Source organism: Rhinolophus sinicus, linkage group LG18, assembly GCF_036562045.2.
Source record: "Rhinolophus sinicus isolate RSC01 linkage group LG18, ASM3656204v1, whole genome shotgun sequence".
NCBI lineage: Eukaryota > Metazoa > Chordata > Mammalia > Chiroptera > Rhinolophidae > Rhinolophus > Rhinolophus sinicus.
Window position 1 is genome coordinate 16,645,706 of NC_133767.1, and position 25,512 is coordinate 16,671,217.

Consider the following 25,512-nt stretch of genomic DNA (forward strand, 5'->3'; position numbering starts at 1 on the left):
GCGTGCACACAGCGTGCCCTTCTCTTTCCTCCGTTCAGTTCTCAACGTTCTCGCAACTTCAGCCTTCCGGTGAAGCGGGAGCTGCCCCTTCCATAGGGACGGATCTCAACTGCTTTGTTTAAAAATGTAAGAAAATAAAAAGGAAGAGAGAGGAAAAGAAAGACAGTGCAAACCACTGGTGCCACACAAGAGCCCGCCTGCCTGATAGACGGGACATTCCAAATCGGCCCTTCCCCCGGAGCGAAGCCTTTAATTCACATTTCCGGGCAGAGAAGAATTAAATCCATTTTACACGCAACTGTCAAGTGTGTTCCCAGTGGTGAAGTTATTGTCGTCAGTCTTCCCCGTATTGAGGCCTTGGTCTCTGTCGCTTTGAGAAGCTGGAGAGGGGGGGCCTTGGTGACCCTGACAGCTTCTCATTTCTGCAGAGCGGATACGTCCCGTGGTGGCGTTAGAAGCTGTGCAGCCAAGGAGCTGAGCCTGTGGAGCCTGGAGCCAGACAGCCTGGATCCCGAGGCTGTGTCACCACTCAGGTGACTTACCTGTCCTGCCTGTGACTGGACTTCCTCTTGGGATGAGTAGGGATGACAGAGACCCTGCATCACGGGTGTGATAAAGACTCTAAGTTAATAGGAGGGAAGTGCTTAGAGTGGGGCCTGGCACGTACGAGGCACTCAGTAAATGTCAAGTGCTGTAATTTAGGACCAGCAGCGTTCGCAGAGTCAGGTTAAAACACTCACCCCTTCAGAATCAGAGAAGGACGAGAAGTCTTGCCCAGCAAAAGCGGGACGTGGACTGGTCAGTGTGCCTTGCCCTTGGGCGCAGTGAACGGGCGCATAAGCCCGCCCATCAGAATTACTTGCCCCTGAATCACCAGCCTGCTCTGAGACCCCTGCAGTTGGGCTGCGAGCTGCAGGAAATGTGACGCAGACACGACGCCCATAGCCCAGGCTGAACAACAGCGAGGCCGAGACTTGAGCCTTGAAAAGCAAAGAGAATCCATTCTGATAAAGTGCCAGGAAGGTGATTGACATGCCTAAAACCTTCGTGGTATCAGCTTAGCTTCCAGCGCAAGATTACACTCTGGGAAAAACCCATCGGAGAGCAGTGGTGAGAGCAGAGAGAGATAATGTTGTCAGCTTCCCCTTCCCGAGTCTGTCTGGCTCGGCAACGTGCTCTCCATCCAAGCATCACCAAGCTTTTCTGCATCTGCGGCTCTTAGGTAGGAAATTGCCTTGGAAGGATCTCCCTCTACCTTCCACCCCCAAAATCACTTGATAGAATACGGCATCTGATTAGAAAAGAATGACACTAAGAGAAGAAACCTCCTGCAAATTACTTGTGTGAGGTGTGTCTCCTGGGTGAACATGGGCCTGTGATAACTGCCCCGCAGTCTGGGGACACGTCTGCAGGAGCTGGGCAAGGCTTTGAGACTCGGAGGCCGCGTGGTTCCCAGTCCTGAGTCGCCACCACTGACCGTGGGCACGCTCATGCTCCCCTCTTTGGAAACCCCTTCCCTCTGTGGCCCCTAGGTCACGTCAGGTTCACTAGGGCCAATAAGCCACGTCTCTCAGACTCTGTCAAGTGACAGAAGCCATCCTCAAACCAGCTGCAGCAAAAAGGGGAATGTGTTGCCTCACCCTGCTGCAAAGTTCAGGGGTGGGTCACACCAGGCATGGCGGGCGCGGTCCAGGTGCTTTGACTCAGTTGCTCTGGAATCTGCCTTCTTCTGTGATGGGGCGCCTCTCTAGCAGGCTGTTCCTCTGGGTGCAAGCTGGTCGCCATTGGCTGTACAGACGCCTGCCAATGCACGGGCTCCAGGGCCAGACCGCCTGGGCTTGCATCCTGGCTCATCACGTCCCCAGGTGCTTGTCTGTCTCGGAGCCTCTGGCTGTGTGTGAGGGCCGACGGGAGGGGGCGGGGGACCAGGCAGGCTAGTGCACAATCCCCGTGGAGATGGTGGTGGCTGGGATTGGGGGCTGCCGTGAAGGCGCAGAGAACACGCTGGGTCCCAAGCGTCGTGAAGGTAGAGCCACTTGGACTCGGTGTTGGATTATGCGTGGGTGGGACAGAAAGGAATCAAGAACTGAGCAACCGGAAAGAGGTGGGTCGTCCCCGAGACAGGAAAGAAAGTGGAAGCAGATTCTAGGAGGAAGGTTAGGAATTCAGCGTAATACTTGCCAAGGCCTCGAGCTGGCGGCTGGATGTGGGAATCTGGGATTGGGGGAAAGCCGTGTCAAGCTGAGCCTGACTGGAATGTGGAACCTTTCATTTTTTTCCTTTTTGAGAAGGGAGGGTGGGTGGGTGGACGTCATTCGTTATGCAAGTAATTCATGAAAACAGCTCCGTTAAGACAATTATTTTTAACCTTCTAGATAAGGCCAAAATCCCTTTAGCCAATTCCTACCTCTCCCTAATAATTCCAGTCTTCCCCACCTGGAGTAACAAGTCTGGCATGCATCCTTCCAGACCTTTCTCTGTGCATCTGTGGACCCGAGTGTATCCATACAATATACGCGGTCTTTTGGGAGTGTGTGTATTGTAACAAAATGGTGTCATAATGAATTTGTTCTGTAAGGTGCTTTTGTAACCTATAACTTCCCTGAACTATATGAGACCCATCCTTGGAGTTAAAAATAAACCCAGCCTTTTTTTTTTTTTTTTTTTTTAACTTATTACGTTATGGTATGGACAGACTGAGGGTTATGTAGCCGTTTCCCAGCTGGAGGGCATCAGTGTTTTGTACCTTCCTCCTCAGGTACCTGTGTGTGTCTTTTCAGTAGATTCCAAGGAGTGGAACAGCTGGGTCGGAGGGGATTGAAGCTATGCAGGGTTTTGCTTTGTCATGTTTTAGTGGACGCTGCCACGTTGCTTCCCAAAGTGCCTTCCTTGCCAGCTGTTGCCGGTTTTTAATGAGGGGAGCCACGGAGATCTATGTGTCAGAGCAAAGCCCAGGGACGGGCTGTGGGTTGGAAGGAGCAAGCAGGAGGCCAAGAGACGATGGAATTTGTGGGCTGCTGTTCTGCTCTGAAGAACCCGTATTCGGAGAGAACACAGGATACGGCAGGGGCTGGAAGAGACCTCCCTACCTCTTCCTTCCCTCCTGAAAATCTAGCAGCACAAACGAAATGCTGTCTCTCCTGCAGCACATCTGGCTTCTGTCCTGTCACGCGGTTCTATTCCTCAACCTCCTCACCAGCCTGAAGTCACCACCTTTTGACAACACCCCAGTCGAGTGAGACATTATAAAAATACTGTTTATATTAGTGCAGATCAATTGTCCTTTATTCCACCATTGTCCTGATAGCATTCTTTGCCTGCCGTCTGTCGTGATGCATTCAGGGGTTGTGATTGTCACCAGCCCGGCACGTGTCCTGAGTGTGTGACAGCCGCCCCTGTCCTACACGCAGCTGCTCTCCCCAGAACCAGGTCAGCTCAGCTCCCTCCTCATCCTCCGTGGGAAGGGAAAGTGGCACCTTAAAAAAGTTACGTCATCTTTTCTTTGTGTGACTTTCGTGTGGGTGTTACCTTTGCAGCACGACGTGCCTCAGGGTTCACGCAGGGCGCTGGGTCTTGGGTCCCTGTGAGTTCAGATTTTGTTCCGTCCTCATCAGAAATTTCTGAGTATTTCTAATCAGCGTCATCTCAGTTGCTAATGTGAACCGAGCACGTGTTACACGCCAGGCAGGAGCCTAAGCATTTCGTATTTCTAAGGTGATGTGTTTAATCACCAGCCCCATTTTTTTTTTTTTTGCATTTCTTATTGAGATACAATTTGTATAACACACAATTCACCATTTTAAAGCGTACAGTGCAGTGGTGGTTAGTATATTCACAGTGCTGTGCAACCATCACTACTATCTAATGTCAAAACATTGATGTCACCCCAGGTAGACACCCTGTACCTCTAGCAGTCACTCCCGGTAAACCTGAAAGAAGGTAGGAAGCGAAGGAGGGGGAGAGGGGAAAGAGCGAGAGAGGAAAGAAAGGGTCTTGGTCCCACACAGTCGGGGAAGGGATGGGGTGAGAGGGAACTATGGTGAACTGTCTTCTTTCTGTTGCTGGATCTGTGGGATTCCTACGGCGACACTGGACTGTAGTGTGTGAGACAACACAACCTGAACCCCCTGCACTGCCCTGCACTTGAGCGTGAGGTTTCACTTCCTGCCCAGGGTGTTCCCGCCACTCGGCACCTGTCGTGGGCACAGACAGGCTTTGCCCCTCACTGGGCTTAAAGCAGGCCTGGAATTTCAGAAGCCAGGTCCCTCCGGTGACATAGTGGGCTTGGACCATTCCCCATCCTCTGCCCTCCCCTCCCCTGCCCACCTAGTGAGCTCTTACAGCTCAGTGCCATGTCCTCTCCTCTGGAGAGCCTCCAGCCCCCGAGTAATGCCAGGCACCCGTGCACTGTACCCACCGCCCCCTGGTACAGGTGTGTCCTCTCGCTGACACCTCCCCGTGGCACCGGAGCAGCCATCTTTCCCGGCCGCCTCACTAAATCCCTTGAGAACAGGGATCTTGTCTCCCTGCCTCCTTTTCCTTCTCTTCCTCCTCATTCCTTCCTTTGCACAAATACTTTGTAAGTTCCTTGTGTGGACCAAGGACTGGCCTGGGGCGGGGAGACACCGCAGTGAGATTCGGCACCTGCCCTGCCCTGTGCCCATGGGTCTGGCACCCTGGGGGGGGGCCCACAAACAAATGGACAGACTTTCAGAGAGTGAGACATGCTGGCTCCTTGAGGAGGCAGGCGGCCTGGGTCGTCAGAAGAGGCCCCAGGAAGAACCACATGTGCCCAACAAGGGAACTTTCTAGGCCTGGGAAACAGGAAGGGGGCCCTGGTCTGAGGAGGAAGGGGCTGAGCTTCTCAGAGAAGCAGCCAGAAGCCTATTGGGCCAAGGGGTTTGGGGGTGTGCGGGAGTGAGGTCAGGGAGGATGGTGGGGCCAGACTGCATTCACCTGTCTGCGCCGCTTACAGCAGCACCCAACCCTCAGGAGGAGCTCGAGACATATTTGTTGAATAACTAGCAAGGGGCCCTCTGTGCTACCACCTCTTCCAGGGCCTGCGGGCAGCTCCTAGGGGGAGAGGGACGCGTCCATTCAGGCAGCCCGGCTTGCTGGGTGGTGGTGACAGGATGGTCCTTGTGAAGGACACTCTCTGCGGCAGGTTCATTCCCTCCCAAGGAAAGGCTCTCCCATGCAAGTCAGGTGTGGAGGAGGGAAAATCCCACCTGAGCTGCCTCTCTCCTCCCGTCAGGCCCAGCGGCGGTCCTGCAGGGTTGGGAGCCTCTGGCAGGTAGCAGCTGCACTAAGGCAGGTTAGCACAGCCTAGGAGTGGAGAGCGGGCGTGCCTCTCGTCCTCCTGAATAGTCAGAAGCTGTTTATGCTGCAGACGGGCTTCCAGGGCCGAGTCCCCTCCGGGGTTCTCCGGGAGGAGGTGGGTGGGAGCAGCCTTAGCCCATCTCCACTCACTGAAAGCCTCAGTGCGACATGTCTGGTCCGCTCAGAAGCCTCCAGCAGTTTCCCGTGGCCTCTGCCTGAGTCCCATCCCATTCCTCCGCTCCCTGCCACCCCCTGCAGCCACACTGGTCCCCGTGCTGTGCCTCACATGTGCTGAGTGCTCCCACGCCTGGCCTTTCCCCTGGTTCCTGTCCAGATTCCTACAGGGTTCTTTTCCTTCCCTTCCTTCAGGCTCTGCCTTCTGGTCTCTGACCCCTCGGGCTAGAACAGCACCCCCTCGTTCCCTTCCTCCCTCGCTGCTCCTTCTCGTCTCCGCAGCACTTAGCACTGTCTGACATGCTACCGATTTACTTATTTGTTTCATCACTTGTCTCCCTCCTCTCACTAGCACGTGAGCTCCGTGACAGCAGACTTTGATGCCCTCACTGTGTCTCCAGAAAGGTGCTCAGTAAATAGAGCAAATGGATGAATTTGTAAAACGAGGGCAGTGTCCCCCACCTGGCAGGGCTGTGTGGACGTGGAACTTCCAGCCCTGAGTTTCCTCCTGTGTGGTTTGCACACTTCCACGGGCCTGAAGGTGGCGTGTAAACACGTGCTAGTTCCGTGTTTATGTCTGTCTTCTATTGATGGCACGTGAGAATGAGTTTCCATTTATGGTATTAATATACAATTTCCTTCTTCAAGATTTTAAAAAGAGAACATCTATATTTGCCAGCCTATACAGTTGGCTTATCACACACACTGCAACCTTACAAGAAAACTTTTCTGAGAATCAAAAGACATGTTACTTATTTTCTAGTAGATACCTATGTATTGAAAGTGATTTCTCAGATAGCTACGTGTAGGGACAGAGTCCCAGAGAGCAATTTCCAGGCTCTCGGCCTCACATGGAAAGGTGCTGGCTTGGGTAGTAGATGGTCATCAGCTGTGACTAGTTGGCCATCAGCTGTTACCGGTTAGCCATTGGCCACTGATATAACTGCCATGGCTAGGCTGGTTGGTTGGTTGGCAGAGAATTGGATGGCAGATTGCAGCTCCTGCTTCCTGTGTCTCCAACCCGGCCACCAGCGACAATATAGTGGTATGACTCCCCTACCTATGGCTCCGTGGGTGTTCCTTTTTCGCCTCACCGTGTCCTGTGTTCTTGTGTGGGGAGCGGGACCAGAGTCCCTGCGTGACACTATGTAAGAAAAACGTTTTCATAAAGATGCAGCGTATGGAATCCTGGAATCCAGGAGGAAATCCTAGATTTTGGATCTGTATCGATATCCTACAAATCCTGAAATGAAATATAACATCTCAGGGCATGTCTTGGTCCATAGCAGGGAGGCATAGTGATAAACATAAGTTTAAGGTGTGTCCTTGGCTTACCCATCGGGTGTGTGCCTAGTATGTGGCGTGGTTACCACGTCGACCCAGGGCCTGAGAAACTGAAATCTCTGCTGCAGAGTTCTGTGTTGTTTCGTTCTACCTCTGAGGGGTGGCGTCAGCCATTGCTTTAGGTCTTCATTGCTTGGCTTCTGTTTGCAGTGTAGGCGGACCGGCTGCAGAGTGTTTGTGGTTTGTGTCCTGAGGATGGGAGTACATCTGGTATGTCAGCAAAAGCAGTGAAAAGTAAGCTCAGAATTATACTTTTTCATGCAACTAATATGCTTTAAAGACTTAGAACACAGCACTGAGACACGAAGAACAGAATCTCTGAGAGCACAGGAGCGTTGGCACTTGGGGCAGGTTTTGAAGGATGAGTAGGAGTTTTATACTGTAAGATCCGTTTGGAGCATCTCTCATTGTGGGTGTAGGGCCCTCACTGAGAATGTTCGTTAAGGATCATCTTAGTTGTCTAGTAAACACTGCTCTGAGCCCTAGGATATGGCACGGACTTTGGATTCCGACACCCCTGAGTATTAGCTCTCCAGTGTCCCACCGAGAACTCACTCAGCTGGGAATCTCTCTCTCTCTCTCTCTCTCTCTCTCTCTCTCTCTCACACACACACACACACACACACCGGCTTGAGTAAAGAAACACATGTATTAGCTCTTGTGACTTAAGAGCCCAAGATGGCACTGGCTTCAAGCATGGCTGGATACAGAGGCTAAACACGGTTAACTTAAGAGGGTCTGGTTTCTGTCTGCTCTCTCTCTCTCTCTGTCCTCGGTTCTGCTGCCTGCCTCTGTGTTGGTGTTGCTCCTTGGACACATGTCTCCATGGGCCATAGAAGGATGTCCATCACCCCTTGATAGAAATGACGTCCGCTGTGGTCACCTTTGTAGCTCTCGGCGCAGGTCAGCTTATAATTCCAGGGGCAGCGGGGTGGGGACTTTTCCAGCAGTTTCAGCCAATCCCTGAGCTGAGTCTGCAGGCCTTCCTTGGGGCCCACGCCGAGCCCTGAACCAGTTGCATGTCCAGGGAGACGGAATGCCCTGATTGGCCAGGCCGAGCTCACATGCCCTCCCTGGTGGCACTGGCAGTGTCACGTCCACCCCCACCACACAGATTGAGCGTGGAGGACAGGGGTTGCCCCAAGGAACATTGTGGCCTGCTGGCAATTTGCTTCAGCTTTCAGAGCCTGTTTCCCCGGCTCTAAAACGGGGCTGCTGCTCCCAGAGCAGAGCATCATTTTGGCCCCACAATAGGCAGCCACAGAAGCGTAATAAATGGCAGCCAAGGCAGCCGGAAGAGCGGGCCCAGGGACCTGCTTAGAGCTCATAAACCCTCCCTCGGTTAAAATGTGACACTCGGGGGCCGGGGAGTAACTCAGGTGTGTGGAAGTGCTCTGTGAACTCTGCGCTGCCCCCAGACCCACTGTGCTCCCAGCCTCGTTAGTGAACCATTTGAAGTCATTGGTCTTCTCTGCCGGGGCCTGACAGCTGCCATTGGACATTCATCGCAGGCCCTGGAAACCGACACGGCCTCTGAGCTGCGTGCGAACGCAGCCTGGGCTCTGGCGCTCGCTCACTGAGCCCCGTTTAGGAGACTCCCAGGATTCTGGGCTCGGGAAAGCGGAATTCCTGGAATACAGCCTTGGTCGGGCGCCTTTGAACATAACTGATTCTTGGCGTTTCTTCCCGCAGAGAGCATTAATGATGTGCTCACTGATAAAATTTACACCGTCTCTGGGGCCAGTGTTAGGGGTAAAGATGATGCGAACAACAGCAATGAAAAACGGCGCCGAGGCTCTGCTTCCGTGTCACGTCCACCCTCCTTAGGCCCTTTGCCTACTTAACTCGCCCTCCTTGGCACCTGTCGCGCTAGTCAAACCCCCGCACCTTTGCCCACGCTGCTGCTTCTGCCTGAAATGCCTGTCCCTTTTCTTGTTGCCCAGAACATGCTCCAACTTTAAAATCTCAGCTCAAATGCCTGTCTGTCTCCCCCTCTATCTCTCTGTCTCCCTATCTCTCTGTGTATTTTACTCCGTCAGTATCTGGTGAGTGTCCACTGTGTGCCAGGTACTGTCCTGGAGTCTGGGAAGACACAAGTGATCAAAACGGATACAGTCCTGCCTGCATGGAATTTCCATTCTAGTGCGGGGACAGCCCCATACATAAAAGGCATCATAAATGAGATAAAGTAGGTATTATGTTAGTGAGGGATTGGTGTGTGAGTGTGCACAGCTTGCTATTTTACATGGGGCAGCCGGGGAGGGCCTCCCTGAGAAGGTCAGCTCTGAGGCAAGCCTTGGAGGAGACGAGGAATCTGGGTACTGACCTGGGAGCCGAGCGCTCCAGGCAGAAGCAATGACAGGTCAGGGCCCTGAGCCGGGAGCCTGCTGGGTGTCGAGGGTGCCACAGTGGGTGGTGGGAGCGGCTCGGAGACGGGCGTGGGGGCCTGTGTGCAAGGCCTGGTGGCCACAGAGACCTGTGCAGAAGACATGATGTACCTGCCTTTTATCAGGACCCCCTGGCAATAGCAGGGACAGCACACGGCAGGGTGAGGTCAAAAGCAGGGGCCGGCGAGGGGCCCTGAGCCAGGGGGTGGGAGCAGGTGGGGAGAAGTGATCAGATGCCGGGTGTCTAGTAGTTTCTACATGGAGCTGATGGATTGGATGTGGAGTGGGGGGAGTGAGCGAGGCTTCGAGTTTCCTTATTCAGATCTGTAGCATCACAGTTTATACATTTTATGATGGTCATTTGTCTCCTGTTTGTGGTCGTGGATGCTTTTGGTGACTTGACGAAAGTTATGGACAGATGAGTGTTCCCAGAGCTCCCAGCAGGCCATCCCGACCTTACGGACCCCTGGCCAGTGTGTGTTTGCTTGACTGTTTGCACAGCGGCTCGGGGTGTCATTCACACCACATGCAACATGAAAGGGGCCGAGTCCTGCACAGCTGCCCCTCACTGGTGGTCCAGTTCGGCCTCTAGGCAAGTTGGTGTCTGAATATACATGGGGGCCGAGCTTGTTAGACCATCATTGCACATGTAACAGCCACCCAGTAAACACTTGATAAATGTTTGCTGAAAGACAGTGATGATAAGGTTGGCACTTTGCAAGGTTCTCACACCCTTGTGGGGTGCATGTGTTAACGCGCCCATTTTACAGCCTGACAAATAAAGCCTCAGTGAAGAGAAGTGTGCTGTGCTGGGAGGAGCAGTGTCTGGTGTCTGACCAGGCTGGGGTGAGTGTGGGCTGAGCTGGTGCTTAGGCAGCCGTAGCAGCTGTCGTCACAACTGGATGTGGTGAAGCTAAGATGAGCCCAGGACCAGGGTCCCCCTTCCATATTCCCCCCGGCTTCCCATGGTTCTTAGGAATTGATGGTCCGGCTAGGATTATAAAGGAGAAAAAGAGAGAAAGGACCCTAAATGACTTCCGGTTTTCTCCTAGTTACTCCTCAGAGCAGCCCTGTGAGGCAGACCTTACTAATGTCCCCTTTTTACAGATGAGGAAAACTGAGGCTCAGAGAAGGTAGGAAACAGCTCAAGGCTCACCTCCTCAAGTCTCCAAATCCCCAGGTAGTTAGTGAGCAATATACAAAGTTAAATGCTAACAATTTAGCACTTAATCACACACTCTTCCACACTGTATTGTATGTAATTTAATACTAATTGCAGGGTTTCAAAAAGAGCTGAAGTGAATGCGGGTGAGAATGTCACGGGGAGAGAGACTTTGGGAACTGAACTGGGCCTTGGGGAGGATTGGGTTGGAGGCTGGAGGGAGCCGGAGTGAATTGTGGGAAAGGGAATATAGTGATGAGTCGGGAGATTGTGCAATTAAGTAACGGAGTCTGTGAATGTAAGTGTTCCGTTCACTGAAAGCTTTCTCGGTGCCAGGTGCTGTGCTAAGTCCTTTCCACTGTAACTGCCTCCATCCACATTCATCCTACGAGAGAAAGGAGACTCCACCCAGACGGGTGCCGTCATTACCTCTGTTTCACAGTTGAGGAAACTAATGGCAGTGTTAGGAGATGGATGGAGCTAGTGCGTGTTCTCCCCAGCTCAAGTTCAGTGGCATCCTGTCAGAGGTGGGTGCGTGGTGACTGCTGGGGAGTAAGGACAGGCCCTGCTACTCAAAGTGTGTCCCACAAGCCCCGTCTGGGAGCTGCTGGAAACGCTCCGTCCCCAGCCCTGCTGCATCGGAGCCTGCCTTCCAGCATCACCGCTGCGTGATTCGTGTGCACATTTAGCGTTGGAGAAGCACAGGCTGGTGAAGACTTGGGCTGGATGGAGGCCTGTGCTCTTCACGTCTTTCTGATGACCTCTTCGTCCTGGCAAGGGTGGATGAATGTTCTGGAAGGGTTGAAGTGAAAGCCCAGGGCAGCCCACGATCAGCTGAGAGCGCTTTGAAGTTCTCATAGTTCATCAAAAAATGCCATTGAATGTTTCGTTCCATGTTGTAACATGTATCTGGTCATTTTCATGTTTCAGACTGGTTACGTGAATTGCCTGGGAGTAGGAGCCCGTTCGTGGAATATGCATGGGATGGGTGTCCTTGTGTCTTAAATGGGGGGGGTGTAATAATAAGCACTTCAAAGACGGCTGGGAAGATCAAAGGAGGGTCATGCTTAAATTGTCCTCCTCATACACGTGCTGTTATTCTAGAAGGAACTGAGACTCGTCCCCTCACCCAGTGTCCTGAGCCCTGGACTAGGAGTAACTTGCTGGGTCCCCCAGCCAGGGGCCCCTTTCCTTGTAATCAGAAAGAGAAGTGAAGGCAGGAGGAGAGAGACCCGGACAGGCTGGGATGGACCGAGGCAGTTGCCATCCACCTCCGAGGCCGAAGGAGGAAGGGGAGCCGGAGCGGCGCAGGCAGAAGGCTGCGGGCAGGGAGCTGGTCCCGGGCTGCGGAAGCGAGGTCGGGCGTCTGGGCCGCGAGGGGTGGTCGGCCGCCGGTCAGCAGTTGCCACAGCCCCGCGTAGGGGAGTAGGGGGAGGAAGGGACGAGCTGTCCTATTTGGTTAAGGGGGTTGGGTCACCCTTGGATAGGGCTCTGGAAGAGTAGTGGGGCTGAAGCCGGATTTTGACAAGAAGAGAGCGGTGGGGATTCTTTTTGTTTCTCTTCTCCCCGTGATAATTCACCCAGACTGCATTTCTATTATAAATGTCTTACTTGCCCTTTAAAACTTACTCCCTGGAACTTGTGACTAGAACCCAGCTGACATGGTCTCTTTAGTCTATTCCTTGGCAAAATAATAAATAAATAAGGAGCATAGGAAATTGTGAAGCATTGTTTATAGTGTGATTCTACTTTTGTTTAAAAGAATGTGTGTTTGTGTGTATTTTTATGTATAAAATAAAGAAAAACATCTGGAGGACTATATATCACATTATAATGGGGGGGTGACTGGTATATACATATGTCACTTTCAATATGTGTAGTTTCATTACTTATCCCTCCACACAGCTGTGAAAAAACATATTGTCAGGTTGTGGTGGATGACATAATTCTTTGGACTGAAAATGAAAGAGACAGTCAGCTGAAACTTGTAAAGCAGTCGCGAAATGGTCCAGAAACTTCTTCAGGCGTGGGTGGGTGTCGGGGCTCAAGCTCACTCCCGTAGGAATCTCTCTCCCTCTCTCGGATCCACTGTCTTCTCATCAACTTCATCCTCACGTGGTTCCAGGCTTGCGTCTCATCAGCTCAGCACCGCGGTGGAAAGAGAGCAGCTTTTTCCGGGAGTGTTAGCCAAGCCCCGGGCTGACTTTCTAGGGCTCAACCCCAGACCAGGGAAGCATTGTGGCCCTGTATTGATTGGCAAGGCCAAGGCCAAAGTCCTGTGACCCAAGAGGATAACAAAGGAACCTTCAGGGGCATCTCAGGAAGCCAGTTCACTGAAAGAAGGGGCCGAGTGGTTGCTCAGAGCAAACCCAGAGCTCTGTTGCCAAAACCCCAAATGTCTGCTCTGAAGGGACCTTCATTCTCTGAGTCATGTATTTCTGTAATGACGGAGTTGGTGACAATAAGCATACATTTTTCTCGCGGTGGCAAGAGAAAAACGTGACTCCCTCTTAAAACAACTGATTTGGGATGCCTTCGGTTAGGACGATTGAGATAAGTCAATCATGAGCCTGGAGAAAAGATAAAGCCCCAATCTTGGCCGAGCCCTTGATTTTATAGGGCCTGGGAGAAACAAACGGGAAATTGATCTCGATTTTCGTAGGTCGTTAGTTGTGTGTGTTGAGCCCCATTGGGCCATCAGGCAGCCAGCCTCTGGGGCTCTGGGTCGCCAGAGTGACGCGTCCGGGGAGCCGGCTTGCGTCACGGTCAGCCCCGCCTCGCGGCCGCCTGTGCGAAGAGTGTGCACTGCCCCCCGGCCTCAGGACGTGCTTTCCTGCTTTCTGATATCACACCGCTCTGTTTCTTCATTTCAGGGTCTCACTAAGGACATGGTGACAGACTTTGATGAGAAACATGATGAGTATTTAATATTGCTTCAGCAGAGGAACCGGTAAGACGAAGCCGCTTGCCGGCCGCCCTTCCTATTAGCCAAGTAAAAGCCCTGTGTGGATGTATTAGCAGCACGCAGACTCTGGTTCACATAAGCGAAGGGGTGCAGTTACCTCCACTCAGAAGCTCAGCATATTCTCTGCAATGCCAGCTCTCATTTCTCCATTCACTCATTTCACTGCGTCTTTTGATGGAGCTGTAGCAAACTATTCGACGTGTAAGTGCCGCCTCTTGCCTCCCTGCTTCCGTTCTGGGAGAAGGTAGGTTTGTCCCGAAAAGCTAGACCTTGGCAGGGCCTGTGCATTAGCCAGGAAAGCTAGACCTTGGCAGGGCCTGTGCATTAGCCACCTGAATAGCCCGTTCTGTGATCTTCCAGGCCGCTCCCATACTTTGAAATCAGAGCCTGTAATCACGCCTTGTTATGGAAAGATGGTGTCATTGTCCGTTTGTGTTTGAAGTTGGTCCATACATCATTTAAGGTGACATTAGTGCGGATTTTGACTCGGGAGTGCTGGTTCTTGCAAAAGCCTGCAGTAGATGCAGTGTTTGGTGACTGAGGTCAAAGCAGTGCGGTCTGGTTTGAAAGAAGTCTGCAGGGCCGTCCAAGTTCATTTCCGGTTTGCTGTGGTTTGTTGGCAGGCCTGGAACCTTGCAGTAAGCCCGGTTTGCAAACTCAGATGCTAGGAGGGGCCAGGCAGTGAGTGAAGCCCGCTCAGTGGGTGAGGACAGTTGGGGGCCTGGAATTCTCATTTCCAAGCTACTGGGGCTCAGGCCACTTGTTGGTGGGGACACAGGCCCAGGGGTTTGTGGGTTTGAGTCGTGACACTGTGACACCGCCTGTGCTTTAAAATGTTGGTCATGAATTCAAATGAAAGTGCGAAACAAACGGAAGAACGGAAGAAAGCTGGAGGCCTCTCAAACAGGCCTGCAGGAGGCGGAAGGATGGGGCGCTAGTTTGGGCCTTTGTATTAGGGAATTAGCTTGGGGTCTTGCAGGTGACAGAGTCTGGGGGTCATCATCCTGAATATGGACTCAGCCCTTCTCTGACTCGCAAGGACCTGTCACTTGGGGCTCCCGCGGCCTGTAGCATGGGACAAGTTTTTAGGTGTGAGATAGTCCCCTGTGTGTACGATTAGTGTTCCCACCCGCCGGCCACTTTACTAAATTCCGTTATGCCCCCCAGTCACCATGACAACAAACACCCTCCCACATTTCCAGGTGCCCCTGCTGAGGCCGTACCTCTCGCAGTGGGGACCTCTGAACAGAAATCTCTCCAGCACCAGCCAGAAATGCCAGGCACTCCCTGTGCCCAACTCCTCCTGACCCAGGGCGATCTGCAGCTGGACTAGCTGAAGGCCAGTGAACTCACGTGTGGCTTTTTGTCGTCATTGATGCCACAGAGCAGCTGTTTTTACTCAGTTTCTGGCAGGCTGGATGGGGTCCCCGAACCCCTGTGTGATCGTTTCATCAAATCCACGGGACGTGTCTGGGAGGAGAGTGTCAGATGAGCAAATTGCTTCTCATTAATCGGGGTCAATAAGTGTACAATCAAAGAGGCACCAGCCGACAGCGCGGATGAGAATATACGGCGACGAGGTGGCAGCACAAAGGCAACTAAAAAAATGTATCAAAACTGAGCTGCCATAAAATATGGGGGATGTGTTGTCACCGAGAGGGAGCTGGCTGGACGACAGGAAATTAGAAGGTGGAGCTGGAAAGAAACAGCTCCAAGTGGAGACACATGCAGAGGGGGTGCCACTGCGCTAGCGTCGGCTGTTGGTTCAAAGGCACCTTTTCTGGAGGGCCAGCCACGCGCCAGGCACCTCGTCCTGTCGTCTCGTTTTATCTGCACACGACCCGATGAGGCAGACACAGTGGCTGCCCTGTTTTACATACAAGGACGTGGAGACCCAGAGAGAGAGCTGTGTGCCCAAGGTCAAGAAAGTCTACTTTCTTATTTACTTTGCGCGACATGGTCATAAATAATCAAGAGGACAGAAACCTGCCAGGGTCGCCAGTGGCTCCCTGGCCCATGGAGTTGTGGGAATCAACTGTGGTTTGCTTGGAAATCCAGTCATAGGACCCGATGGAAAACCAGCCGCTGAGCTTCAAACTGGGCCGAGAGGGCAATGAAACCCCGGCTGCTCACCTGGGTTGCCTTGTGACCTCAGAAGGGCTGTGCAGTCACTGGGCGCGTTCTCAGGGGAGTCAGCCCAGAACACAGCGGCCCCAAGAGGCTGAGTGACACTGGTCTTTGAGTCACCCAGCAGGAGTTCACTGAGTACTTGCTCCGAGCCCAGATTCCCACCAGTGTGGGGAGAACACTGTGATGGGGAGACGCAGACCATCTTAGTTTGTGCTCCTGTGCCAGGAGGGACGGAAACCCAAGGTCAGTGGTCTTTGGGCAACAAGGAAACTTACTGGCTCACGAAATTGAGAAATCCAGGATGATAGTCTCGCTTCAGGCATAGCTGGATCCAGGCTCTCGAGTTAATGTCCGCAGAATCAATCGTTCTCCATCTCTCAGCTCTGTTTCCCCGTGTTGGAGTCATCGTAGGGCATTTCCCTCTCGGAGGCCAAGGCGGCCACTGGACACCCCACACCTACGTCCCACCTCGAAGGGAGGAGAGCACTTCTGCCGTCAGGGTTCCAGCAGAAGTGCTGAGAAGGACGCCCATGGATCTGGCTGGGGCCCCAGTCCCACCCCGAAGCCCGTCTCCCCGTGTCGGTGAGGTGGCAGGTCTCACTGGCCTCTCCTTGGCTGCCCCGTTAAGCTGGGGTGGAGTGAGCCTCACCTAAACCACGGGGAGTGAGAAGGAAGGCATGGAGCAGCACCCAAAGGGGAGCCCCAGGCAGGGCTGCGTTTGGGGGGTGGGGGGGGTGCCAGGGAGGCAGAAAGAGCAGGTGTCGCCACACAGCCCTTGCCTTCCCACCCAGCTGAGCACCAGGCCCCCTGTAATGATGCCTGAAGAAGCAGAAAGGGATCCGTGCTCCAGGAAAGGCCCAGGGGAGGGTGGAAGAGGTGGGGCCCAGCTCACCGCGCACAGACCCTCCCCGAGGACACTGAGTGATTCTGGTCACTCAACTTCCTGAAAGATGGAGCCACACCCAGCAGGTCTCGGGGAAGAGCAAGCAATGTGACCAGCGGGCTGGGAGGTGAGGCGCTGACGGCCAAGATTGAGGCAGAAAGAAGGAAAAAGGGAGCCAGCATGTAGTGGGGGCCCCTGCACGGGCGGATCCATGAGGTGGGGTTTCAGCCTGGTCCCCTGCTTCCATCCCCGTGACAGTTCAGACACATGGAAGTGTTTGCGGTCTCAGTGTGAAGAAAAGGAAACCTAGGGACGTGCCCCAGGTCACACTGAGGGGGACATGGCAGGGCCTTGGGTGGTGACATCCTAGAGGACAAATACCAGAGCCTGCGGGCCACCCAAGTTCCGGGAAGAGCGGCAGGCTTTTTGCACCACTGCTCTGGGTTCCTCCACACTTCGAGGCTGCACTCAAATGCCACCACCTCCCAGACGCCCCCAGATGCTCTGCCCGGGCGCCCTCCCTGCTCAGAGCCCCTGTGGCGAGACACGTGCTGAGGAAACAGAAACCGTAGAGCCGGCGGCTGGGAGGCAGGATGCAGAGCCTTGCGGACCTGACTTTAAATCTGGCTGCTTCCTGGGCTCTGACCTTGGTCAAGTTCATCTCAATCCCAGGCCCGTGAAGGACTCAGTGTGACAAGGCACCTGCAGGTCCCTCGTGAGGCCACCACCCAGGCGCGGGGCTTCCTCACCACCGCTGTCATTTCAGTGTGAAACACGCCTTCTCTCTGAGCTGCCAGCGGATACGCCTCGCGTGCCTGGCCCTTAGAGAACCCCCCAGTCGAGCCTTTGAGTAACTGAGGTCCGGGGGAGCCACGTGGCTGGTCCCCGGTCACATGGCAACTTCCGCGCTCAGAGACCCAGACAGTTCCGCCCGGAAGCCATTGCCACTAGGCCCACGAGCAGCGCATTGCCCGCCCGCTGAGCTGGGCTGAGTCCTCGCCACCTGGGCCCCTGCTTGTCCTGCCCTCGTCACTCCCTCGTGACGCCCTGTGCTCTCCATCCTGGTGCTTCCACTTCCACCAAGGAGCTCTCTGTGCAGGGACGCAGTCAGCACAGGTAAAGCGGACACGGAGGCTGCGCTGTGCGTCAGCCACGGAGGCTGGACTAGGATGCACGGCGACGCCTCCTCCACACCGGACCTGGAGTCCCTCGGAGCCACTTGTTCCAGAACTAGGCACTGAGAGCATTGCTCCCCGTCCCTGGCACTCAGCACGGTCCCCGTGCCCAGGGCTCAGATTCTGCGGGGTGGGAAGAGAATGAACGGACACAGAGGCTGACCTGTGGGCTGCGGTGTGAGACGTGCTGGGGAACAAGCACAACCTGAGAGAACAGACAGCCCAGGCGTCAGGGGCGGGGCTTCCTTCTTTGATGGGGCAGGGACCGCATCTGATTCCTCTGAATCCCCTTCACCAGGGCAGCTCTTTATGCAAAGCAGGCTATCAGTTAAACAAACCCCACTTTTCTTTTGATGCCACAGGAACATGACTGATGGGCTCGGCTGCAGCAGAGGCGTTCCTTTAGCGGGTCCTTTCACAGTTTGAGTAATTATCTCCTCATTTATCAGCTTCATAAATCCACATTTTCATAAATCATCCTGCTTAAGGAGAGGCCCACGTGGAGTGCCAGCCCCAGGTCTGGGGGACCAGGGGACCACCATAGTTGGTAAGGTAGCATCAGGGAAGTGGAGGCAGGTGCCTCCTGCCTAGTGGTCGGATTTTCTGCCCCCACAACCCTGCCCACCCGAGTCGGGGCTTCCCAGGGCCTGGGCTCCCTGCTGGTCTGTCCCAGGACACTGTGGGTGTCCCCTGAGCCCTAACTGTTTGCTCCAGTGAGTGTGGCGAGTGCTGTGTTTGGAAGTTGTCTCTTAGTTACATGTGTTTCCTTCTGTTTTATGCAGTTGCCTCACAGTTGCCCCACAACCTGGCATCTCCTAGGTTTTCCAGGGCTGGCAAGACATAAACAGTCTGTAATGTTTCTGCCACGATGGTTAAAAAGATGGATGGAGCAGCAGCTCAGGAAATGTTTTTAAAAGCAAACAGAAACCCCCATAAAGCCACCCTACGTGAACAACTGATTTAATGTTTACATTTATCACCTTCCACTCTGGGTCCACGAACACACTCTTTTTCCAACTTTGCGCTTACCACGTATGTCCCGTTTTTATTCTGCCTTCTCCCCACCACTCACACACTGAACAGATCCTAAGAAAACCCTGCATTTGGACAGATTCTTCATCATTCTAACAGCTGCATGAGATCCCAGGTTCCACTTTCCTGCTGTGGGACATTTGAGTTGCTTTCAGGGTTTGGTTACGATTGAATGCTGACCATTGTTTCTGATCAGGGATGTGCTTACTGGGCAAAGACCAAGCATACGGTCTTTTCTACATTGTCGTATTACTTCTCAGAAGGTTCTGTGAGTTACCAGCATCGTGTAATGTTTGCCTGTTTCAACGTCAACTCACTAGCCTTAGAAGCTGTCTTCATGGTGGTGAAGACTCTGGAGCCAAATTGCTTAAGTTTGTAGCCTAACCCCACCACCGTGGTAGCTGTGTGACCTTGGGCAACTTACTTAACCTCTCTGTGCCTCAGTTTCCTTATCTATTAAATGAGGATAATAAATGTAATGGCCCCATAGGTGGCTGTGGCGATTCATGTCAATCCTCATTATTCACAGATTCTGTATTTATGAATTCATCTACTCACTAAAATGTATTTGTAACCCCAAAATCAATGCTTGTAGTGCTTTCACAGTCATTCAAAGACATGTGCGGAATGGCACCAAGTGTTAGTTGCCCAACGCAGGCACGTGTTCTCAGCTGAGGTGTGGAGTTGGGCAGCTCTGCCTTCAGCTCGCCCACGTGAACAAGGTCCTGCTTCCAGTATACTGAGGGCCATGCTTCCCACATTCTTGTGCTTTTTGTTGGTGAGTCAGCCGTGTCCACCGGCCCCCGGCCTCGTTGAACTGCTGTTTAGTGGTGCTAAGTGGGAGGGGGTGGTGAGGTCCCCACAGAAAATACACACATGTGTGAGAGAAGTTTCATTCGACTGTCAGTTACGGTGCCGCGGGCCATGAGTCATTGTTAATGAATCAGCTCTCTTTTACCGTGTTTCCCCGAAAATCAGACCAGGTCTTATATTAACTTTTGCTCCAAAAGACGCATTAGGGCTTATGTTCAGGGGATGTCATCCTGAAAAATCATGCTGGGGCTTATTTCCCGGCGAGGTCTTCTTTTCGGGGAAACACGGTATTATACACAAGGTGCCTTTCAGCAGAAACGCTCATGAAGCGAGGAGATGTATTGATCAGTTGATGAAAACGTGACCAGAGGCACGCAGGAACCAAATCCCGGGTCTTCACCCTAGAAGCAGGGGTCCCTGTTCACTCATTCGGTGTGTGCGGCAACTTCGTGGAACGTAACTAGCAGGAAGAATGAGAATCACCTACTGACGTAAAGCGTGTAACAGTCTGGCGTGTAGCACTCACCCTCTGTTGGACGGAGTCCTGTTATTTTTTTTAATTTACGTCTTGCTCATTGGCTAGGAACTTATTTGATCCCTGAGGAGGATGCACGCTTGTTGCCATGTTATTGGTTGGTTGTCTGTATTTCTTCTTGTGCTGAAATAAATCGAGCTGATGTGGGGGTGCACAAGGGGTCTATAACGTCACCAAAGTGTGTGGCCGAAGAGGACACGGCACCCCATTTATAGCATTGGGGGGAGGACCCAGGCTGAGGGGTGAGGCCGGGCTTTAGACAGCTGACTGGAGACCTCACCGTGCCCAAGCCCGTTTAGCCACGGAGAGTGACAACCACATCTTGAATCTTGAACAAAGGCCTGCATTGATACAGGTTTAACTGCATCAGAATATACAATGGTGACATTTGCGATAACAAGGGTGAGTGTTGGGAGCACATTTATTTGCTGAAGCAAAAGAGCAGTCAGAGGGTGCTTTCTGATCAGTGGGTGTGTGATGTGAACCCACATTGGCTCACACGTTGAACAAAGTGCCGTCATCCACACACAGTAGGAAGGGCCACTGGGACCATCCCCGAAGGTCCAGGCTGTGTGACGCAGTGTGTGCACGTGCCTGCTTTCAGTCACAGCCGCCACCTGGCTAGGTAGGATGTGTGCCTTCAGTTTTGCCAATGTGTGTTTGAGCCCCCAGTGAACGAAAGCAGAAACACCCCTGCAGGGCCGGAAGCAGTCTCCCCCTTGGGGCTTTTCCATGTATGTACTGGGCTTCTCAGAGGCTGTTGTAGCCCAACAGCTGGGGACCCGTCCCCGCCCTCTCTGATAATCAGAGCAGCAGTTCTCTCCCCGGGTCGGGTGGGCAGCCTCCCACGCTCAGATAATGAGCAAACGCTCATTTCTCTCCCAGGATATTAAAGCATTTGAAAACCAAGGACCCCATGCAGTTGCGACTGGAGCACTTGGAGCAGGGCTTCTCTGTCTACGTCAACGGGGCCAATTCTGAGCTGAGGACGTCACCGCGGAAAGCCATCCACCCTGACTTCTCCAGAAGCGCCTCGCACGCCGAGGGGACACCCGGTGAGCACAGGCCCTCCCAGGCCACGCGCTGGCTCTGTCACCTAATCACAACTGCGGGGCCACATCCTACGCTCATCAGCTTACCAGCAAGTAACTACCTGACCATCCACGTGAGCTAGACCCCCTTGGCCAGGAAGGGAGAGCACGAGAGGGAGAGAGAGAGAGAAATCCTTTCTTATTCCTTTCTACTCTCACCTCGGCCTCCACTACCCCAGGGCAAAGGTGGCCAGAGCAGCAAACGCCTGGCTTTTACAGTTCCCAGCTGTCAAGTGCCTATAATTTAAAGAGACGTCTGGGATAATTGTGATTACACCTGATTTTTACCCGATGTGTCTTCACTTCAATACCTAACCACGCTGTGTGATATTTGATTCCACTGTTCATGTTTTGAATTGGTTCCCCTAGACTCTGCATACCTAACACGGCTTTCATGGGTCTTTCAATGAAAGCACGGAAAGTCTGTGAGCTGAAACAGTGGAGTAGAAAGCCCCCGACCCAGTGGCGGGCCCAGTGGAGGCACCAGAAGTGACTGGTGATTGAATGAGTGAAGTGAAGGACGTGGGCTCATGGCCGTGTTACTTGGGGGAAACCACTTTGTCTCTCTGTACCTTTGTTTCCTCATCTTTAAAGTGGCACCAATGAGGGTGCCCGTCCCTAGGGGCCAGTGTGCCCTTCACGCAGGCCCTGTGCCTCAGAGGCCAGTATGCGACAAGAAGAGGATTTGGAACGAGGCAGAGCTGGGGTTGAACCCTGTTCTGCCACTTCCTTGCTCTGAGGCCTCTGGCACTGGGGTCCTCTCTGCCCCTCAGTTTCCTCTCCTGTAAAATGGGAATAATGCTGCCCGCCTTGCAGGCTTGCCAGGAAGATGAAACGGCATAAGAGATGTACAGGGTCCGGCACACAATAATCTTGATTTGTGTTGTTCTAATGCATTGCCTGACAGGTATGGTAGGATCCCAAGCCACGAATAAACAGTGAAAGTCAAAACAACAGCAAGGTGACAAAAGGAGAAAGTGATATCCCCACCCCTTCCCTGGGAGAGCTACTGCAGTTCAGTTAGGAGTCGACTCGTTGCATGAGCTTCCTAGCCCCCAGGGAGAAGAGAGAAATGGGATGAATCTCCCAGCTCTCCTGGCAGAGTTGTTGGGCGATCTGCCGCTAGTTCCGAGAAGGAGGCCTTTCTGAGTCCAGGTTGCAGGGAGGGGCCAGTAACAGGAACCTCTGTACTTGGGCCACCAGCAGGGTGTCCCCTTCTTTGACACACATCTCTCCCATCACCCCGTTTTTACACAAATCCTGGGCTGTTGGTACACTCGCCTGTATCCTGCTTCTGTATCTCAGAGACTGTTCCTTGTGTACATAGACCTGCCCGAATTGGCTGCACATTATTCCACGTATTATTCCCTAGCATGGAGGCTCCGTGACTTACTGTCGTTCCGTTTTTGCTGGGCATTTAGCTTGTTTTCTAGCGCCTTGCTGCTACAAACCGTGCCACAGTGAGTAGTGTCGCATCCGGGATTGTGGGCACACGGACGTGTATTTCAGACGTAAGTTACAAAACTGCCATCAGTATGAGCTTGTCATCGGCCCCTCACCAAGTCTCCTCCCTTGTCTCTGGTGCAGATTGCGGACGGAGAATCCTGTTTCGAGACGCCGAGGAAGCTTTAAGACGCCATTCACGGACGGCCCCCAGCAAAGTCCAGCGCCGAGGATGGCACCAGGTCTGGGAACGCTGGGCAGAGTCAAGACTGTGGCCCGGGTCACGCTTTAGAATAAGGAGTGGGTTTATTGGGGGAACAGAAACATAATCAAGTGTTTGGAATCGCCGTGGGCAGTGGATGGGTCTGGCCGGGCACTGCAGTGGTGCCCTCTCTGCATGGGGCACTGGCCTTTGGAGCGTGGAGGAGCCCTCGGACCCGCCAGCCTCTCTCTTGGCATGATCCTCCCCTCTGGATGGGCTGCGCAGCTCTTCTCCAGAGTTTCACAGTTTGGACTCACATCCCCGTCGTGACTCATTCATACACCTGGGTATTTTTTTAAATTGAGCACCTACTATGTACCTGCCACGGTCTTAGATGCTAGGGCTGCAGTGGGGGAATAAGACAGGACCCCTGCCCCACAGACGTGGATGCCACCTTGGTTGCCAGCGATGCAGCTCCTGCCAGCAGCCTCTGCCTGCATTTTCGAGCCTCTACTGGCATCCACGCGTGGGCTCAGCTCCCACGAGACCCCCTCACCCCCCGCCCCTGGCCTTCATGGCAGACCTGAAGGTCTGTGTCCCTCCTCTTTTAAGGGAGCTGAGGAGACGAAGGCTCAGAAAAGTCACATGAGCTTTCCAAGGTCAACCACCAAGGAATGGCAGAATCAAGACCCACACCCAGCTCTTTCACCCCAGGCTCGGTGGAGGTGCCCATAGCCCTGACACCTGACCTTGCAGTTACCCACACCTGACCTGGGACCAGTGTGTCACAGCCCCCACTGCAGGTTCGAATCGTCTGCGAGGTCTTAGAATACCGATGCTCAGGCCCCAAAGATTCTGACTCATTTGGTCGGAGGTGAGGCTTAAGCAATGGTATAGATATATGTTTGGTTTTAAAGATTTTATTGGGGAAGGGGAACAGGACTTTATTGGGGAACAGTGTGTACTTCCAGGATTTTTTCCAAGTCAGGTTGTTGTCCTTTCAATTGTAGTTGTGGAGGGCGCAGCTCAGCTCCAGGTCCAGTTGCTGTTGTTAGTTGCAGGGGGCACAGCCCACCATCCCTTGCGGGAGTCGAACCGGCAACCTTGTGGTTGAGAGCCCACTGGCCCATGTGGGAATCGAACTGGCAGCCTTCAGCGTTAGGGGCACGGAGTTCCAACTGCCTGAGCCACCGGGCCGGCCCCTATATATATGTGTTTTTAATCCTGTGCTCACCAAGATTGGGCAGGACCGCCTTACAACATTGCACACTGTACCACACGTATTGGCCTATAGTACATGCTTTCATGGGCTTTATCGGCCCAGCTTCGCCATAGCCCTGTAGGGCTGTAAGTGTCCTCTTCGTGCTGCTGGAGAAATTGAGGCCCAGAGAGGTAAGGTAACTTGCTCAGAAGCACACAGCTCCTAAGGGTGGAGGGTAGGCTGAGGTTTGAACCCTGGACCTTTGACCCCAAACCCAGTGGTCTCCTGCTTCTCTGCAGGGGCATTTGTGGGTCTCTGATGAAATGGGGAAGGGCATCCCTGCCAGCCTGTTCCAGCGCTGATGAGCGAGGCTAGCAGGGCACACAGCCCAGAGGCCCCCTCTGTCCCCAGCAGTGAATGTTCATTTCTCAGCAATGAGGCCTTTCCCTGCTTGTTGTGTCAGACCGTCCTTCGAGTTGCTCTGAGAGCCTTCTGTTGTCAGGAGCCATGTTTGCATATTAGACTGTCACTTAATGGCTGCCCCAGAGTCCGGGCGATTTATAAGACTTGGCCTAAGATTAATTAGCGTCCCTCTCCAGTGTCTCCCTGTGGTCCCACACTTCACAGGGCCTAATCACGGCCCATTTCCTGGCTTCCCAGTGCCCGCTGTGAATGCTGTAATTGTCCTCCTGTCAGGGGTCAGCCCGTGCCTAACGACAGAGACCACTCAGGCTGTTTTAATCAGAAGGGAATTAGTGCGGCGAATCAGGTGCTTACAGAGTCCTTGGGCGGGTGGGAGGGTGGGCTCTGAGCGCTTCCTCCTCCAGGCACTGTGCCCAGCAGCCTAGCGGGGGCGGTGGGGTCGGTACCAGGCATGCGTCGCCTGCGCTGTGACCCAGGAATCCAAGAGCTGCTGCCACAACTGTGGGCCGCAGAGTGACGCTGTGAGAAAGACCTTGCCCATAGCCTGTCCAGCCGGGTGGGACATCATTGTAAACCCCATGGCCTCCGCCACTGCACCGAACCCAGAAACGGCCTCTGCATTCACCTCTGCTTTCCTTGCCGTGTGTGACGCCATCTGATGAGCTCACCTAAGTCGCATCCAGAACCCCAGCTGAAAGGGGGTCTGGGAGACGCAGTGTCTGACTCTCGGCCCCTGCTGAACAGAGAGGCACCCTGGGAGGACAGCAGCATGGGTGCTGGGGGTCAACCCCCCCACCATCACTGCATCAACTCCGCTCTACCTGCATGCAGCCCTCTGGGGACCACTCCTCAGAGATACAGACAAACAGGGAGTAGCCAGCCAGTGACTAGAAGCCATGTTGTGAAAGAAATCACCTATTAATTAGACAGTTACTACCACTGGCCAGAAAATCAGATAAGGCTCCATTCCTGCCCAGGAAGGTCCTCCTGTGAGGACAGTGTTTACCTGGGAGGGAGGTGCCACAGCTCTTTCCACTCCGCTGGCCTCCACAGCTTCTGGCCGATGGACCAAACTTGCCCCAGGTAGCGTTGTTTGAACTCACACAGTTTAAAAAGGCTTAGTCACTTGGTACCGTTTAAATTTAAAAAACTTTAATATATTTTTTAAGAAGCTCAATTCCTGCTTTTCTGGAGAAATGGAAAGATCTGGCCTCCAGGCTGGGCTGCCACCAA

The 25,512-nt window shown here is 53.4% G+C and overlaps 1 protein-coding gene across 10 annotated transcripts in view; it reads left to right on the forward strand.

Moving 5' to 3' along the window:
- Positions 1 to 25,512, forward strand: part of KATNIP (katanin interacting protein) — a 151,532-nt gene that overhangs the window by 27,830 nt on the left and 98,190 nt on the right. For 5 of the 10 annotated variants that reach the window (XM_019754670.2, XM_019754669.2, XM_074322768.1 and 2 more), the window contains 3 exons: positions 13,260 to 13,336; positions 20,805 to 20,974; positions 22,598 to 22,695. The exons of 2 other annotated variants lie outside the window; for them this stretch is intronic. In XM_019754670.2, coding sequence (XP_019610229.2) covers positions 13,260 to 13,336; positions 20,805 to 20,974; positions 22,598 to 22,695 — 345 coding nt within the window. The remainder of the gene's footprint in view (positions 1 to 13,259; positions 13,337 to 20,804; positions 20,975 to 22,597; positions 22,696 to 25,512) is intronic. 3 more of the 10 variants (XM_019754672.2, XM_074322769.1, XM_074322766.1) reach the window with 1 other exon arrangement.